Source organism: Aotus nancymaae, unplaced genomic scaffold (assembly GCF_030222135.1).
Source record: "Aotus nancymaae isolate 86718 unplaced genomic scaffold, 86718_ANA_hifiasm-v0.15.2.pri h1tg000036l, whole genome shotgun sequence".
Classification (NCBI taxonomy): Eukaryota; Metazoa; Chordata; class Mammalia; order Primates; family Aotidae; genus Aotus; species Aotus nancymaae.
In genome coordinates this window covers 92,172,593-92,190,519 of record NW_026988450.1, presented here as the reverse complement: position 1 = coordinate 92,190,519, position 17,927 = coordinate 92,172,593, and the positions used below count along the sequence as shown (strand labels likewise).

Sequence of the window (17,927 nt, the reverse complement as noted above, 5' to 3'; positions counted from 1 at the left end):
CGAGTTAGAGAAAGACACCGCACACCCCAGACGCACATGCGCTCTCACCAGCCTGGACTCTCTGAGTTAAAGGCACCACACACCCCAGACACACATGCGCTCTCACCAGCCTGGACTCCCTTGAGTTAAAGGCACGACACACCCCAGACACACATGCGCTCTCACCAGCCTGGACTCTGCGAGTTAGAGAAAGGCACCGCACACCCCAGACACACGTGCTCTCACCAGCCTGGACTCTGCGAGTTAAAGGCACCACACACCCCAGACGCACATGCGCTCTCACCAGCCTGGACTCTGTGAGTTAAAGGCACCACACACCCCAGACACACATGCGCTTTCACCAGCCTGGACTCTGCGAGTTAGAGAAAGACACCGCACACTCCAGACACACGTGCGCTCTCACCAGCCTGGACTCTGCGAGTTAGAGAAAGACACCGCACACCCCAGACGCACATGCACTCTCACCAGCCTGGACTCTGTGAGTTAGAGAAAGACACCGCACACCCCAGACGCACATGCGCTCTCACCAGCCTGGACTCTGCAAGTTACAGAAAGATACCGCACACCCCAGACACACATGCACTCTCACCAGCCTGGACTCTGTGAGTTAAAGGCACCACACACCCCAGACACACATGCGCTTTCACCAGCCTGGACTCTGCTTGTTAAAGGCACCGCACACCCCAGACACACATGCGCTCTCACCAGCCTGGACTCTGCGAGTTAGAGAAAGACACCGCACACCCCAGACGCACATGCGCTCTCACCAGCCTGGACTCTCTGAGTTAAAGGCACCACACACCCCAGACGCACATGCGCTCTCACCAGCCTGGACTCTATGTGAGTTAAAGGCACCACACACCCCAGACACACATGCGCTTTCACCAGCCTGGACTCTCTGAGTTAAAGGCACCACACACCCCAGACACACACGTGCTCTCACCAGCCTGGACTCTCTGAGTTAAAGGCACCGCACACCCCAGACACACATGCGCTCTCACCAGCCTGGACTCTGCGAGTTGGAGAAAGACACCGCACACCCCAGACACACATGCACTCTCACCAGCCTGGACTCTGCGAGTTAGAGAAAGACACCGCACACCCCAGACGCACATGCGCTCTCACCAGCCTGGACTCTGTGAGTTAAAGGCACCACACACCCCAGACACACATGCGCTCTCACCAGCCTGGACTCTGTGAGTTACAGAAACGCACCGCACACCCCAGACGCGCGTGCACTCTGACCAGCCTGGACTGTGTGAGTTGGAGAAAGGCACCGCACACCCCACAGGGTAGATTTCCACTTACCCTGCAGGGCCGTCACGGCCTCACTGAGCTCTGCCAGCCTCTGCCCTGCCAAAATGCCTTTCCCGCACAGGGTCTGTGGGCCAGGACTGACCCAGAGGAGCTTCTGCTACGGCCGAATTGTCACTCTGAAATTCCCATGTGGAGCCCCTAAGCCCAAGGCAGTGGTATGAGGAGGTCTCTGGGAGGTGATTTGGCTTCGATGGGGTCATAGGGGTGGTCCTCCCCATGGGATCTGGTCCCTCACAAGGAAAAGATGACACCAAAGCCCGTCCACACATGAGGACACCTCTGTGAACCAGGAGGTGCTCAGCAGAAACGGAGCCTATTGGCACCTCTCCCTGGGACTTCCAGCCTTCAGCGCTGGAGAAAATAAACCTCTGTTCTCTGTGCCACCCCGTCTGTGGTGTCCTGTTAATGCAGCCTTGTAACTCCATGACCTACAGCTGCTCTCTACAATCTTCAGTGAGCACTAAAGAACTCAGGCTATAAATAAGATTTGGGGAATTTTCGAACACACCAACCTCCTAGCTTCAACAGCTGTCAGTGTTCACATACCACTGTGTCTTTCTCCTTTTTATTAGCATTTTAAAGCACATCCCAGGCGCCACATCATTTCCCGATAAAAACTTGAGAATGCATCTGAGTGAGGGTTCTTCCTTAAGCACAACCCATGTCACCATCACTGTCAACAGCCAATTCCTCACCCCACCCCACTCACAGCCCACACTCACATTTCCACATCGGTCTCAAAAGTGACTGTGCAAAGGTTGGGCGTGGTGGCTCACGCCTGTAATCCCAGCACTTTGGGAGGCTGAGGCGGGTGGATCATGAGGTCAAGAGATCTAGACTATCCTGGCCAACATGGTGAAACTCCATCTCTACTAAAAATACAAAAAAATTAGATGGGCGTGGTGGTGTGCGCTTGTAATCCCAGCTGCTTGGGAGGCTGAGTCAGGAGAATCGCTTGAACCTGGGAGGTGGAGGTTGCAGTGAGCTGAGATCGCCCAATGCACTCCAGCCTGGCAACAGAGCAAGACTCCGTCTCAAAAAAAAAAAAAAAAGTGACTTTGCACTTGGTTTGCTCAAAGCAGGGTCACACACAGCGCCCTCGGCCTTTCTGCATGCCTGGCTTCCCACGGGAAGGCCGCCGTCTGGTGGCGTCTCCAGCCAGACCTGACTCAGGGCTTCCTCTCGGCATGTTCCACCTTCTCCTCTTCCCTAGAAACTCGTTTCTGATTCCGACATTACATGTGCATGTGCTGGCTGGATTTCTTAAAGAAAAACAGGCAAAAACCAAAATCCTTCAACAGTTCGGCTAACCTGAAACATAGGGGTGTCCCCGATCCATTCCCATGGGGGTTCACCACTGGCAGATGTTTATTTGTGGCTGGTGAAGCAGACATCTTAAGTTTAAAACAAAGAAGTCACCTCTTCCCCGAGAAATGCCCTGTGGCGAATATGGCCACCGCACTGCCCTGAGACCCAACTCGATCTGCCAATGCCAGGTGCGTGATCGAGACTCAGTGGTGGGGCTGGGTGGAGGCCACTTCTGCAGCACGGGGGTGGCCTGCCTAACCAGCTGAGCACTGCCACTAATGCTTGAACGAGCCTTCAGTGATGCAAAGGCTCTCGTTTCTATGGCCCAGCCGCAGAGGCTGAGGAGGGGTTTTGCCTCTGTGCAATGCTCACAGCTGCCTCACCTCGCCCAAGACAGAGACAGGAAGTGAAGCCAGACCGGACAGCTAGGATGGGGTGCAGAGGCAGGAAGAAAGGCCCAGCACGCAGCAACCAGGGCGGGCTGGAGTCCCCGAGCCAACAGCTGTGGGCACCGGGCGGGCTGCTCCGCCTCCGAGCCCGGGCCGGGAGTGCGGCTTGCTCCACGGTCGCACACGCTCTCAGCACGTCCCCAGGGTGCCCGGCGCTGAGGCGCAGCCCCCACCATCTCCGGCTTACTCACGGATCCGCTGTTCCCACCTGGCAGTTTTCCAGTAAAACTTCTCGGGGGTGTGTGGAGCCGTGAGGACTGCGAAGGCTTCTTCTCGGGCTGATTGTCCGGCTGAGAGCATCTTCCACGGCAGCTCTCCCTCAGCCCAGCACCGCCTCGGGGGCGCCTCACACTGCCCCGTGCCTGTGAGTCCCCTGATGCCGCGTGAAGAAGCCCAGGTGGCGGAAGCCCTTCCCGCAGTGGTGGCACCGGTAGGCCCTCTTAGTCAGGTGCAGCCTCCGGTGGATGCTGAAGCCCTTGGGCCACCGGAAGGCCCTGCCGCAGTCGCCGCAGGTGTAGGGCTTCTCCCCGCTGTGCACCCTCTGGTGGTGGCCGAGGTTCTCCTTGGTCCGGAAGGCCTTGCCGCAGGCGGCGCAGTAGAAGGGCCGCTCTCCGCTGTGCACCAGCTGGTGTCGGAGCAGGTTGGACTTCTGCTTGAAGGCTTTCCCGCAGTCGCTGCACGGGTAGGGCCTGTGCTCCGTGTGCACCTTGCGGTGCTGAGCCAGGCGGTCCTTCAGGCTGAACGCCTGCCCACACGCCTCGCAGCAGAACGGCTTCTCGCTCGTGTGGTTCTTCTGGTGACGCTGCAGGTTGGAAGCCCACCGGAAGGTCTGGCCGCACTCGGGGCACCGGAAGGCCTTCGTCCCCGTGTGCACCGTCTGGTGCGCGAGCAGCCGGCTGTGGCAGCTGAGCGCCTTCCCACAGGTTCCGCAGATGAACGACAGCTCGACCGCGCCCCGCCTCCGGCGCTCTCTGCGGCCCGGCCGCTGCCCACAACACCGCGTGAGAAGCTGGCGCGGGAAAGCCGCGGGCGTGGCGTCTGTCTTTTCCGGAGCAGCTCTGGGAAGCTGCCCGTCATCTGTGTCCAGCCTGAAGCTCTTCCTAAAGCTGGTTCCTTCCCTGGCTCTTTCCGGCCGCACGGGGGTTTCCTTGTGAGCCCGACCTGGATGATCCCAGCGTCTCCTGGGGTCTGCAGACTTCCTTGCCCCTATGGAAGGAACAGAGACCCTTACACAGAGCCAGTGGCCCACGGCCAGGCCAGGTGGTGCCGCCAGCAAAGCACAGAGGACCCTCCTGCCGTGTGCGTCGATTCCCTTCCATCTACTCAGCTCACTCCGCATGGCTACGAGTGACCAGGAAAACTCACTGAAAGAAACAGATGAGCCACACGTATCAACAGCAGACACCAAGATGAGCTCCGAGGCCTCCCCAGCCCTGGTGGCAGGCAGGCCACTCACTCCTGGCACTGCTGACATGAGGGGGCACCCACACACGCCTGCCGACCAACAGAAGCAACTGGGCCACGAGAATGTCCTTCCACCTTGTCCACTCAGCAGGCGCCGCTTATGAGGGTGGAGGGGCAGCCAGATTGTTGTCTGGAAGACAGGGAGCTCCACGTGATTCTCCACCACTCAGCCTCGGAGTCACAGCTCCCTCCGGCCGGGGCTCCACACGCCCAGGGACCCCACACCTCCCCACTGGGGGCTCCACACGCCCAGGGACCCCACACCTCCCCACTGGGAGCTCCACACATCCAGGGACCCCACACCTCCCCACTGGGGGCTCCACACACCCAGAGACCCCACACCTCCCCACTGGGGGCTCCACACACCCAGAGACCCCACACCTCCCCACTGGGGGCTCCACACGCCCAGGGACCCCACACCTCCCCACTGGGAGCTCCACACCCCCAGGGACCCCACACCTCCCAACTGGGGGCTCCACACACCCAGAGACCCTACACCTCCCCACTGGGAGCTCCACACATCCAGAGACCCCACACCTCCCCACTGGGAGCTCCACACACCCAGAGACCCCACACCTCCCTACTGGGAGCTCCACACATCCAGGGACCCCACACCTCCCCACTGGGGGCTCCACACGCCCAGGGACCCCACACCTCCCCACTGGGGGCTCCACACGCCCAGAGACCCCACACCTCCCCACTGGGGGCTCCACACGCCCAGAGATCCCACACCTCCCCACTGGGAGCTCCACACATCCAGGGACCCCACACCTCTCCACTGGGAGCTCCACACATCCAGGGACCCCACACCTCCCCACTGGGGGGCTCCACACACCCAGGGACCCCACACCTCCCCACTGGGGACTCCACACACCCAGGGACCCCACACCTCCCCACTGGGGACTCCACACACCCAGGGACCCCACACCTCCCCACTGAAGGCTCCACACACCCATGGACCCCACACCTCCCCACTGGGGGCTCCAGAAGCCCACGGACCCCACACCTCCCCACTGAGGGCTCCACATGCCCAGGGACCCTACAACGCCCCACTGGGGGCTCCACACGCCCAGGGACCCCACACCTCCCCACTGAGGGCTCCACATGCCCAGAGACCCCACACCTCCCCACTCGGGGTTCCACACGTCCAGGAACCGCACACCTCCCCACTGGGGACTCCACACACCGAGGGACCCCACACCTCCCCACTGAGGGCTCCACACGCCCAGGGACCCCACACCTCCCCACTGGGGGCTCCACACGCCCAGGGACCCCACACCTCCCCACTGGGGGCTCCACACGCCCAGGGACCCCACACCTCCCCACTGAGGGCTCCACATGCCCAGGGACCCCACACCTCCCCACTGGGGGCTCCACACGCCCAGGGACCCCACACCTCCCCACTGAGGGCTCCACACGCCCAGGGACCCCACACTTCCCCACTGGGATTCCACACGCCCAGGGACCCCACACCTGCCCATGGGGGCTCCACACACCCAGGGACCCCACACCTCCCCACTGGAGGCTCCACACACCCAGGGACCCCACACCTCCCCACTGGGGGCTCCACACACCCAGGGACCCCACACCTCCCACTGGGATTCCACACACCCAGAGACCCCACACCTGCCCATGGGGGCTCCACACACCCAGAGACCCCACACCTCCCCACTCGGGGCTCCACACACCCAGGGACCCCACACCTCCCCACTGGAGGCTCCACACACCCAGGGACCCCACACCTCCCCACTGGAGGCTCCACACAGCCAGGAACCCCACACCTGCCCATGGGGGCTCCACACACCCAGGGACCCCACACCTCCCACTGGGATTCCACACACCCAGAGACCCCACACCTCCCCGGCCAGGGGCTCCACATGCCCAGGGGCCTCCCAGGGTCTCGCATTCACACAGCTGCTCCACCTCACTCTGAAAATCTAAGTAAAAAGCAAAACTGCTCTGACCACTGCCCCAGTTTTGCAAACTGGAACGTGGAGCAAACTCCTACCCAGGGCCGTACACCTGGAGACCCTCACCAGCAGCCAGTGCCAGGCCTGTGACCCCACGTGATCATCACCGGGCAGTCACTCACACCAATGGCCTCCGCAGGACAGCACCTGGGTGGCGAGGTGCAGCCTTCAGGCCCCTCCCGAGCTGCAGCTGTACGTACCCTGTGAACCCTGGCCCCGGCCAGTGTCCACGGGGGCAGGAGCGTGGCGGCCCCTATGTTTCTCCTGTCTAGTTTAGAAAGCAGCTGTGTGTGCCCTCTCCCATGCGAGGGACACACCCTCGGTCACTGCATGGTGCTGAGCACTCCCCCAGGGGATGTGGGCCACAGAGACGGGACCAGCTGAGCCCAGACAGCCCAGCACTCACCTGGGCGGGGGCCCCTCTGCACTGCCTGCAGCTCAGGTCTGTCCCGGTCTTCAACCCACGGCTCCTCCCACTGTTCCAAGCGGGAGACGAGGTCTGGTCTGGGGCTGCAAAATCCTTCTCAAAGGAGAGAAAAGGTTCCATTTTACTTGTACTGAGGACAAAGCGAGGGTTGAGGCTCAGAGCAGTTCTGCTGGGAGGCCCTGGAGAAGCCACCCCTAAGCAGAGATGACAGGAAGGGAGGGGCCTGGACACCAAGGCCACAGAAGGCCTGGCAAGGTCTGAGGAAGGAAGATGAGCTGCCTCCAGGGTGAGTGGGCCTTCTGTCCACACAGCCCAAGAACTTGCAGCTCCTGAGCCCCCTCGGCTGGAAGGCCGCGCTATCATCCCAGACCACCCAGGCCCAGAGGCAGCAGCAGAACTCACCCAGCACTCACCCAGCGCTCACCCCGTGCCCACCCCACGCCCACCCAGCGCCCACCGTGCGCCCACCCTGCGATCACCCAGCGCTCACCCAGTGCTCACCCAGCACTCACCGTGCACTCACCCAGCGCCCACCCTGCGCCCACCCAGCGCTCACCCAGCGCGGCCACGTTGCTGAAGTTGTCCAACATCACGTCCCGGTAGAGGGCCCTCTGGCTGGGTTCCAGACACTCCCACTCCTCCCATGAGAAGTAGATGGCCACGTCCTGGAAGGTCACTTGCTCCTGCAACACACACAGCTCCTGAACTGGCCTTTCCCAAGAAAAAGAGGGCTCAGCCCATGGGTCTGGGCAGGAAAGGGAAATGGGGGTGGCCTTGATGTGAAGAGATTGTGTCCCCTAAATCCATGCACTGAAGCCTGGAGACCAGAGTGGCTGTGTCTGGGGCTGGGCCTCTGTGTAAGAGATTAAGGTTAAGTGAGGTCAGAAGCTGGGACCCTGACCCACAGGTCTGCTCCTCATAGGAGGCTCCAGAGAGCTCCGGCTCCATCCCTGCTGTGAACACAGCATAACAGCGGTTGTCTGCAAGCTGGTCACTGGCCCCTGCCAGAACCGCATCTGCAGCACGCTGAGCTTGGACATCAGCCTGCAGAACAGACGACACGCACGTGTGTAAACCGCCCACCGTGTGGTATTTTGTTAGGGCCGCTCTGGTGGACTAAGAGCACCTGAGAGAACCTGGTTCATTTTCCTTTAACAGCCACTGGCTCTCCTCAGGTCAATAATGAATCCGATTTTCTTTTCTCTTCCCTCGCCCCTTAAGAGAGAAGCCAAAAAGGGGGACACGGGCCACAGACCCTCCCCACGTGTGCTGGTGTCTCAGGCGGCCGGCAGGGCAGAGGGGAGGCTGCGCTCAGCAGCGGCAGGGCTCACCTGGGCCACATCCATGGGAACAGCGAGGCCGCCCATCTGCGGAAGCACAGCACCGAGGAGGGCAGATCTGAGGAGACAAGAAACGTGAGTGGGTGCAGCGGCCTGGGAATGCCCACCCCGCCTGACCCCAGGACTCCCACCCAGCAAATCAGGAAGAATTCAGGAAAAATCAGTGATGCATACGTAGGGTCTGCTCTGTAACTACCGACAGCCACCAGGTGTGGGGAAACTCCGGGGTGGTGAGGGGCCAGCCTGTCTTTAGGTTAAGAGACAGCCGGCCACCTCCCACACACAAGAACTCTGAAATACCAGAGCAAGCCAAGCCTGTCATCAGAGGAGGACGGAGGCCAGCCACTGCTGGCAGAAAGCTTAGCTGCAAACACGTGACCGGAGAATCTAACCCCAACCGAGGCAGCTGGGGCTCCTCCTCAGGAGACAAGCAGGGCAGCCCATTCCCATTCCAGCAGCGCTGTGCATGGAAGATGTTCTCAGGCACGCGACGAGGAGGCCACCTCGCAGCCTTCCCCCACTGAAAACCTGGTGCAGCCCCGAGAAATCCCATTAATCTTCACTGAGTCTCCAGATCCAGCCACGAGCTCCCTAAACCTTACAGCCCAGGCCCATGGAGAACCCCACTGCTCTCCTGCCGCGGTGGGTCCTGACTCCTTCCTGAGTGAAGCTCAGAGCCCCAAGATGCAGAAGAGACCAGCCCCACAGCACCCCTGAGGAGACACAGAAGCAGCTGGAGGAAGATGGCCCATGCCTGGTCACCCTGTCAGAGGGAGGAGGGGAGATGTCATTTTGGCCCCTACAGATGGAAGAATCATAAAGGGCCATCAGGAGCAAAGTATGCAAACAGCAACTGAGATGAAATGGACAAATGGGATGGAAAACACAATATTAGGAAACTGACAAAAGAAAGGGGAAGCCACATGGCCTTCCATCTGTTGAGGCAACTGAAAATGTAACTTGAACCATTCCCACAAGGAAAATACCACACCCAGCGGGATTCCCTGGTAAACTCCACCAGAGCCGACGGAAGCACAGTACTGATCTTAGAAGCTATTTGCAGTGAACAGAGGAAGAGCAGACACCATGCAGTCTGTCTGAATGAGGCCAGCAAAACCAAAACCAAAACCTGATAGAGATATCACACGGGGCCGGGCAGCGTGGCTCACGCCTGTAATCCCACACAGCCTGATAGAGATATTACAAGGGGCCGGGCAGCGTGGCTCACGCCTGTAATCCCACACAGCCTGACAGAGATATTACAAGGGGCCGGGCAGCGTGGCTCACGCCTGTAATCCCACACAGCCTGATAGAGATATCACAAGGGGCCGGGCAGCGTGGCTCACGCCTGTAATCCCACACAGCCTGATAGAGATATCACAAGGGGCCGGGCAGCGTGGCTCACGCCTGTAATCCCACACAGCCTGACAGAGATATTACAAGGGGCCTGGCAGTGTGGCTCACACCTGTAATCCCACACAGCCTGACAGAGATATTACAAGGGGCCGGGCAGCGTGGCTCACGCCTGTAATCCCACACTCTGGCAGGCTGGGGCAGGAGGATTGGTTGAGCCCAGGAGTTGCCCAGCCGGGGCAACATGGTAAAACCCTGTCTCTACAAAAAACACAATAATTAGCAAGGCATGGTGGTGCACATATGTAGTGCAGCTACTCAGGAGGCTGAGGTGGGGAAATTGCTTGAATTCGGGAGGTGGAGACTGCAGTGAGCCGAGATCATGCCACTGCACTCCAGCCTGGGTGTCAGAGTGCAACCCAGCCTCCCGGAGTGTGGGATTACAGGCGTGAGCGACGCTGCCTGGCCCCTTGTAATATCTCTGTCAGGTTTTGGTTTTGGTTTTGGTTTTGCTGGCCTCATTCAGACAGACTGGATAGTGTCTGCTCTTCCTCTGTTCACTGTAAACAGCTTCTAAGATCTCAAAAAAAAAAAAAGATAATTACAAGAAAATTTTCTACCTCTCTCGTAAACACAAATTCTTTAAAAAAAATTAGGAAGTCATATCTAGCAGTTTATAGAAAGAATTCTCTGTCATGACCAAGCGACGTGGACCCAAAGAGTGCACAGCTGGTTTGATCCCCATTAGCTGCAGCTGGTGCCGAGGAGGCTCCTCTACCACCTGCGCTCAGCACTGGGTTGGGGGGGCTTGGTCGCACTCACCCCACCCCCTCGGCCCTCCCACCTCCAGCACGGCAGGTTCTCTCTCCTTCTGACACTCACGCGTAGTTACATTAACTGCAACGTGTTTTCACGAATATGCTTTTCAACTGGAGATTTTTTTTCACCCTTTCAAGAGCACAGCATCAACTGTGGTCACAGTGACTTCCCCAGCATTTGCTGACATTTGAAAATGACATAATTATAACCACAGTAACAGAATAAAAGAGAAAACCATAGAATACCTATCATCTCAATAGATGCAGAAAAGGCATTTGCTAAAATTCAACACCTAATCCCAACAAAAACTCTCAGCAAACAAGGACAGAAGAGAACTCCCTCAACCTGGCAAACCTGCAGCCAGCAGCCTGCTCCACGGGCTGGCCGACACGGAACCCTCCCCTCCCTCAGCCTGGCAAACCTGCAGCCAGCAGCCTGCTCCACGGGCTGGCCAACACTGAACCCTCCCCTCTGAGACCAGGGCCACACAGGGTGTCTGCCTACAGCTTCTCGTTAACATCTTATTGGAGGCCTGAGCCACCACAAGGGGGTAGAAAAAATACATAAAGCCGTAAGATCAGAAAGGAAGGTCAGGCGTGGTGGCAGGCACCTGTAATCCCAGCACCTGGGGAGGCTGAGGCAGGTGGATCACCTGAGGTCAGGAGTTCAAGACCTGCCTGGCCAACATGGCAAAACCCTGTCTCTCCTAAAAATACAAAAATTAGCCAGGCGTGCTGGCAGGCACCTGTAATCCCAGCTACTTGGGAGGCTGAGGCAGGAGAATCGCTTGAACTCAGGAGGCAGAGGTTGCAGTGAGCAGAGGTTGCAGCAAGCCAGGATTCCACTACTGTACTCCAGCCTGGGCAACAGACACCGTCTGAAAAAAAGAAAAAAAAAAGAGAAAAGAAAAGGCTTATGGAAGAAAAAAAAAATCAGTCATTATCTTCATAACACTGGGGTAGGCAAAGATTTCTTTCATAGACCCCCAAAAGCACTTAAAAAAATTACAAATCGGATTTATCAGAATTAAAAATTTTTGCTTATCAGAGCAGTTAAGGAAAAAAAAGGAGACTGGGTGCGGTGGCTCTCGCCTGTAATCCCAGCACTTTGGGAGGCGAAGGCAGGAGGACTGCTTAAGGCCAGGAGTTTGAGACCAGCCTCAGCAACACAGGGAGACCTCTGTCTCTATCTTTTTATTTAAAAAAATTTTCTTAAAAAGAAACACAAAGGCAAGCCACAGACTAAGAAGAAATATTCCCAATACATGTATCTGACAAAGGACTTGTACCTAGAATTGTAACTCCTACAAATCAATAAAAATAAATAAAACTAGCTTTGCGTAGTGGCAGTATCGTAGCCAATGAGGTTTATCCGAGGCGCAATTATTGCTAATTGAAAACTTTTCCCAATACCCCGCCATGGCGACTTGAAATATAGTCGGCATTGGCAAATTTTGGCAGTCTCTACGGAGACTGAATCATAAAAAAAATAAAATAAAAAAAAAACTTAAACTGGGCAAAATATTAGAACAGACACTTCAAAGTTATACAGTGGTCTACAAACACATGAAAACGCACACTGCGCACGTGGGTCATGGGTGGCCTTTTCGAATCAAACTCTGACTTCCTCTAGCAAGTAGCAATGACCTAGGTGATAAAAATAACAGCTCCCGGCTGGGAGCGGTGGCTCACGCCTGTAATCCCAGCACTTTGGGAGGCTGAGGCGGGCAGATCACGAGGTCAAGAGATTGAGACCATCCTGGCCAACATAGTGAAACCCTGTCACTACTAAAAATACAAAAATTAGCCAGACATGGTGGTGTGTGCCTGTAGTCCCAGCTACCCAGGAGGGTGAGGCAGGAAAATCACTTGAACCTGGGAGGTGGAGGGTGCAGTGAGCCGAGATCACACCATTGCACTCCAGCCTGTGTGACAGAGCAAGACTGTCTCAGAAAACAAAAACAGGCCAGGCGTGGGGGCTCATGCCTGTAATCCCAGCACGTTGGGAGGCTGAGGCGAGTGGATCACAAGGTCAAAAGATCGAAACCATCCTGGTCAACATGGTGAAACCCCGTCTCTACTACAAAATACAAAAATTAGCTGGGCGTGGTGGCGTGTGCCTGTAATCCCAGTTACTCAGGAGGCTGAGGCAGAAGAATTGCTTGAACTGGGAAGGCGGAGGTTGCAGTGAGCCGAGATCGCTCCACTGCACTCCAGCCAGGCGCCTGGCGACAGAGCGAGAATCTGTCTCAAAACAAACAAAAAACCCCAGCTCCCCTCAGCTGAACAGCTGTGTTTGCACCACAACCTGGGCTGGGCTTTGCAGCCTGGAAAGCCGAGTAAGGGAAGAGAACCATGAGATAGGTCAGGAAAGGGGCTGAGGCCAGACGAAACCTGAGCCATGGTTTCACATGTAACGCAAAAGAAGTTTTATACAACACAAGTTTAATAGAGAACAAAAGGATATTGTCATAAGCTACTTTTGTTTCCCCCTGGACAAATTAACACAGGATTTTTTTTTTCTCTGAGACAGCATCTTGCTCTGTCACCCAGGTTGGAGTGCAGCAGTGCAATCACAGCTCACTGCAACCTCGACCTCCTGGGCTCAAGTGATCCTCCCATCTCAGGCTCCCTAGTAGCTGGGACCAAAGGTGCATGCACCACCATGCCCTGCAATTGTTTAAATTTTTTGCAGAGACAGGGTCTCACTATGCTGCCCAGACTGATCTCGAACTCCTGGCCTCAACGGATCCTCTGGCCTCAGCCTCCCAAAGTGCTGGGGTTACAGGTGTCAGCCACAGCACCCGGGCTAAGCTACATTTTTTTTTTTTTTTTTTTTTTTAATGAGATGGAGTCTCGCTCTGTAGCCCAGCTGGAGAGCAGTGGCCTCATCTCTGCTCCTTGCAACCTCTGCTTCCAGGGTTCAAATGATTCTCTTGCCTCAGCCTCCTGAGTAGCTGGGATTTCAGGCATGTGCCACCATGCCAGGCTAATTTTTGTATTTTTAGTAAAGACAGGATTTCACCATGTTGGCCAAGCTGCTCTCGAACTCCAAGCAGGTGGATCCTCAAGTGATCCACCTGCCTCGGCCTCCCAAAGTGCTGGGATTGCAGGCGGGAGCCACCGCGCCCGGCCAGCTACATTTTTAAAAACAGCCTCTGTGATGAACAAATGAGAAAGCAGCAAAACAGGATGGGGGTGGGGAGAAGACAGAGAGGCGTCCAGGTGAGAGAGGAAAGCGGCCAGGATCGGGACTTGGAGGACAGGAACGGCGAGGAGGCAAACGGTTCAGTTATGGAGCCAACGCACCAGTGACCGAGTGCGTGGGGCCGGGCAGGAAGGAGGAGGAAGTGAACCTCGGGTTTCCGCCTCCTCCCCTTCGCGGGGGAGTGCCTGGGAGCACCCGTGGGTGGGGCGTGGAGGCTGCAGGAGCTCAGCCTGGGGCAGGGCAGCGCTGGCTGTACTGACCTAAGTCTAAGTGCTCGCGTCTCACCGGGGCGTGCGGGCTGCAGGCACAAGCGTGGAAGTGTCTGAGGGCAGCGGAGGTCACGCTCGTGGACGGGGTCAGCCGGGGAGTCCAGCTTCCGGAGGATACGCAACCGGGTCCCGAGGTCACCCAGCGCACGACCCGGGGACCCACGGGCGCACTCAGCAGCGAGGCGTCCGCAGCAGGACCGCCGCACCCGCTACGCCGCGCCGGTAGCCCAGACTTTTACAAACTTCCCGAGCGGAAGTTGCTATCCGAGGCTTCCGGCGCCTCTAGGAGCCCACGTCTCGGTGGTGCGCGCTAGCCGCCCAAGCCGCCGGCCGGGCCCCGCCTGTGGTTCCGCCCGTGGTTCCGCCCCGGCCCGAAGGACCCGCCCGGGTTACAGCCAAGCGCCACAACGCCAGGCTAATTTTTGTATTTTTAGTAGAGACGGGGTTTTACCATGTTGGCCAGGCTGGTCTTGAACTCCTGACCTCAGGTGATCCGCCTGACTTGGCCTCCCACAGTGCTGGGGTTACAGGAGTGAGCCACCGAACCCGGCCCTCTTAACCTAAAGTCTAAAGGCCTGAAGGTTTCTCCTACAAAGTGAACTGTAAGCGGACTGGAGGTATGAACAGACTGTCACCTGCTCTTGTACCAGTCACCCAGTTCCAGCCAGCCAGTCCAGGGCGGCCAGCTGTTCAAACCCAGACACAACTTTCTGTGGATTCCAGGTCTTTCGGTAATCACTTAACTTACTCAACCAATCGCCAACCTGAAAATCTTTGAATCCACCTATTACCTGAAAGCACCCAAAGTATGGCAAAGAAATATATTTAAGAGTAAAATATTTTGATTTCCGTGATCTGTCATGCGATGCGGCAGTCAGGTTGGAACGTAGGCCACATTATATAGGGTTAAATGAAACCCATCTGATGAGGTACTGTGGTTTGTAGGGCAGACTCCCTAGGCCCTTTAGATAGGATCTTGGAGCAAGAGAGAAAAAGATCAGAGTTTAGTCCTCATTGGTAAAATAACGAGAGTGACACGAGGCAGGCAGACAGATGCCCAGGCAGATGCGGGCGGGTGCCCTGTGAAACTCCACCTCCCAGCGGAAGATAGTTTAAAGCCTACAAGCCAAGCTACAAGCGAAATCCTCCGACCGGATTGAGAAGCTGTCTTCCTGTTTGGCGTGCTTTCCTCTGACGGATCCCCAGCCTCACCTGTTTGACATGTACCCCTCCCTTTCCTAATTGGTTTTCTACACCGGCGCGCCCACCTTTGAGTGTTGTCTTCACTTTAACCTGTTTTGCGTTACTCACAAAGCAGTCAGCACGCCCTCCCCATTCTGAGTCCGTTAAAGGTCCTGGACGCAGCCACACGGGAACTTTCCTGCCTTCCTGCGGGGGGACCGCCCTGTGTCCCCTCTCCACTGGAAGCTGTCTCATCACTCAGTGAAACTCCCTGCCTTGCTCGCTCTTCGATTCTCAGAGCCTCCTTATTCTTCTTGGCCAAGGACGAGCACTCGGGGACTCAGGTGGAGTTGGCAAGCCGTCTCCTGCAGCAGGTAGCGTGCTCAAGTGAGGCCCAGGCGGGGTGTCGCCGGCCAGAGGACCCTGGCTTGCAAAGTGACTGAGAAGAACATCCTGCATCAATAGGAATGGCTTCAAGATTGTTAGATGTAATTTAATACTTGTTGGTTTGCTGTTACTTATATTTGTGGTTTTGAGCCTCTGGAATCAGGGAGCTGGACGGGTGGCCATGGTGAGGCCTGGGGACAAGTTCTCAGTGTCCAGAACAACAGCTCCTAGGCAGAAGCAAGCCCCGTGTGCTCCCCTTTTCCCAGCTTTGCCTCCTGGCTCTTCTTGGAGGGGTTGGGTCCTCGGCATCGCCTCCACAGCTCTGTCCTGAGCTCTACACCCAGGATGTGACTTCAGGCCTCGGACAGTGAGGGCTCAGACAGCCTTGCCCTTCACAGCCTCCCTGGGGGCCACACAGCTACTTGACACCCAGGAGGACTGGGGAAGACTGTAAGGACGGCACCTGTGTCATAGTTTCTAAACTCTTTCTTTTTTTTAGATGGAGTCTGGCTCTGTTGCTTCTGGATTCAAGCAATTATCCAGCCTCAGCCTCCTGAGTAGCTAGGATTACAGGCACGCGCCACCACACCCAGCTAATTTTTTGTATTTTTTATAGAGAAGGGGTTTCACCATGTTGGCTAGGCTGGTCTCAATCTCTGTTCTCAGATGATCTGCCTGCCTTGACTTCCCAAAGTGCTGGGATTACAGGCGTGAGCCACCTTGCCCAGCCAAGACCCTATCTCTTAAAAAGAAATTGTGTGTATGAATATAAAATGTTGGGAAGAAAAAATCTATAATATTATAAAAGGTGTATGGATATCTTACATGGCCAAAAGACGACATACTTGATAGATGTATTTATAAGGTTTTATTAAAATTAGCTTTAGTGTTGATAATACACTGATAGGCTGGGTGAGGCGGCTCATGCCTACAATTCTACCACTTTGGGAGGCCAGCGAGGTGAGTGGATCGCTTGAGTCCAGGAGTTCAATACCAGCCTGGGAAACATGGTGAAACCCTGTCTCTACAAAAATATACCAAAAAAAAAAAAAAATTAGCTGGTCATGGTGGCGTGTGCCCGTAGTCCCAGCTACTTGGGAGGATGCGGCAGTAGGATCACTTGGGGCTGGGAGCGAGAGGCTGCAGTAAGCCATAATCACCCACTGCACTCCAGTGAGAAAGAAAGAAAAAAAGAAAAGAAAGAAAGAAAGACAGGGAAGGAGAGGAGGAGGGAATAATACACAAATACAAACATGAAATTTCATTTTCTGTTTTGAACACAAATTTGGTGTAATATCAGTAAGATACAGTAAGATACAGTCTGGCAAAGAGCCAGACCCTGTCTCAACAATACATAAATAAATAAGTCCAGTGTTAAGTGTGGCTTCATGGAGAGCCTGGGTGGACGAATCCCTAAAGCGTCTATTATTAAAAGCTCTGCATTCCATGACTCTCCACGGAAGAGACAAAGTGATACAAGTTAAATAAAACATCTTAGCAATTTAGAAAAGTCACCCTCTATGACCAGTGTTTGGTTTATCAAACCCACAATCCTGGGAAGAAAATCAAAACTTTAGGTATATTTCTGCTACCTGATGGGCCATCTAAACGTTTATGGAGGGATTTAATTCAACTGTCATTTTACATGCATGTTTTCTGGTTGTGTGAAAGCTTTCCCATGCAAGAGGGCTGACGTTATGACAGTAACTAAAAGGTTATTAGGAAATGTGTTTTTCTCGTGGGACATTTCTGGAGAAATCTCCAATGACTGGAGTACTTGTTTCTCTGGATGTGGGAAGTAAAAGAGTTCCTCTTCAAAGTTTCCTTTCCTGTTTAAAAAAATCATAAGTGTTAGAAATTACATTGTTCTTAAACACCTTCTTCAAAGCCGTCTTGCTTTTCGCTAGTAGCTCTTTGTGAAGCCCTATCCTATGTAGCTGTGAGACATGCTCACGGGCACGTAGTACATTCTACGTCCTTGTAACTTAACCAAGATACCTGTGCTGGACGTGCTCACAGGCAGGTCCCAGCTCGCAGCCTGTGCCCCTTCCTTATTTGGACTTCCTTTTTGTTCTCCATTGCTTTTACCCGTTTAGAAAAGTTTTAAGTTGTCAGCCAATCAGGTTTTAGTTTAGATTGTGAGGTCTGGCTCCCACCAATGGGCATCAGACACAGCAGTGAGGACGACCCCAAATGCATAAGGGATGAGCATGTCTGCTTTTCCTTTGTTCGCTGTACTCTAGTGGCAAGATTGCTAACGGGGTTTCCTTTCTGCAGGAAGTCAAAGGAATTTCTTTGCTGAGAGATCCTTCGTCCCAGAACTGATTTTTCTTTGCAACACTGAAAATTTATATGTAACACTGGACAAGTTGTAAAACGGTTAAATAAAGTAATCCAGATACAATAGCGTTGGACAAAGATAACTGAATTGACTG

The 17,927-nt window shown here is 55.4% G+C and overlaps 1 protein-coding gene and 1 non-coding gene across 6 annotated transcripts; one reads left to right on the top strand and one right to left on the bottom strand.

The window, feature by feature from the left end:
• Positions 1 to 3,157: 3,157 nt before the first annotated feature.
• ZNF707 (zinc finger protein 707) lies at positions 3,158 to 14,072 on the bottom strand. 5 transcript variants are annotated; one of them, XM_064384694.1, is made up of 6 exons: positions 13,915 to 14,072; positions 11,193 to 11,324; positions 8,267 to 8,333; positions 7,492 to 7,618; positions 6,915 to 7,028; positions 3,158 to 4,280 (listed from the first exon to the last, which is right to left on the bottom strand). In XM_064384694.1, exons 3-6 carry the CDS (start codon positions 8,300 to 8,302, stop codon positions 3,421 to 3,423), a joined length of 1,137 nt encoding a protein of 378 aa, XP_064240764.1. In that variant the 5' UTR covers positions 8,303 to 8,333; positions 11,193 to 11,324; positions 13,915 to 14,072; the 3' UTR covers positions 3,158 to 3,420. The 5 variants fall into 5 exon arrangements, with proteins under 5 accessions (XP_064240764.1, XP_064240765.1, XP_064240767.1 ...); XM_064384695.1 differs by having other exon boundaries at positions 13,940 to 14,072; XM_064384697.1 differs by lacking the exon at positions 11,193 to 11,324.
• On the top strand, positions 11,779 to 11,919 carry LOC135278221 (U4 spliceosomal RNA). The gene has a single exon (XR_010345758.1). It is a non-coding gene; the product is annotated as a U4 spliceosomal RNA (small nuclear RNA).
• Positions 14,073 to 17,927: the final 3,855 nt, after the last annotated feature.

Coding starts and splice junctions, on each gene's coding strand:
- ZNF707 (XM_064384694.1), bottom strand. CDS start 8,302: ATGGGCGGCCTCGCTGTTCCCATGGATGTGGCCCAG. Junction 7,619..8,266: donor TTCCCATGGATGTGGCCCAG/GTGAGCCCTGCC, acceptor TGTGTGTTGCAG/GAGCAAGTGACCTTCCAGGA. Junction 4,281..6,914: donor GCAGAGGGGCCCCCGCCCAG/GTGAGTGCTGGG, acceptor TTCCTTCCATAG/GGGCAAGGAAGTCTGCAGAC.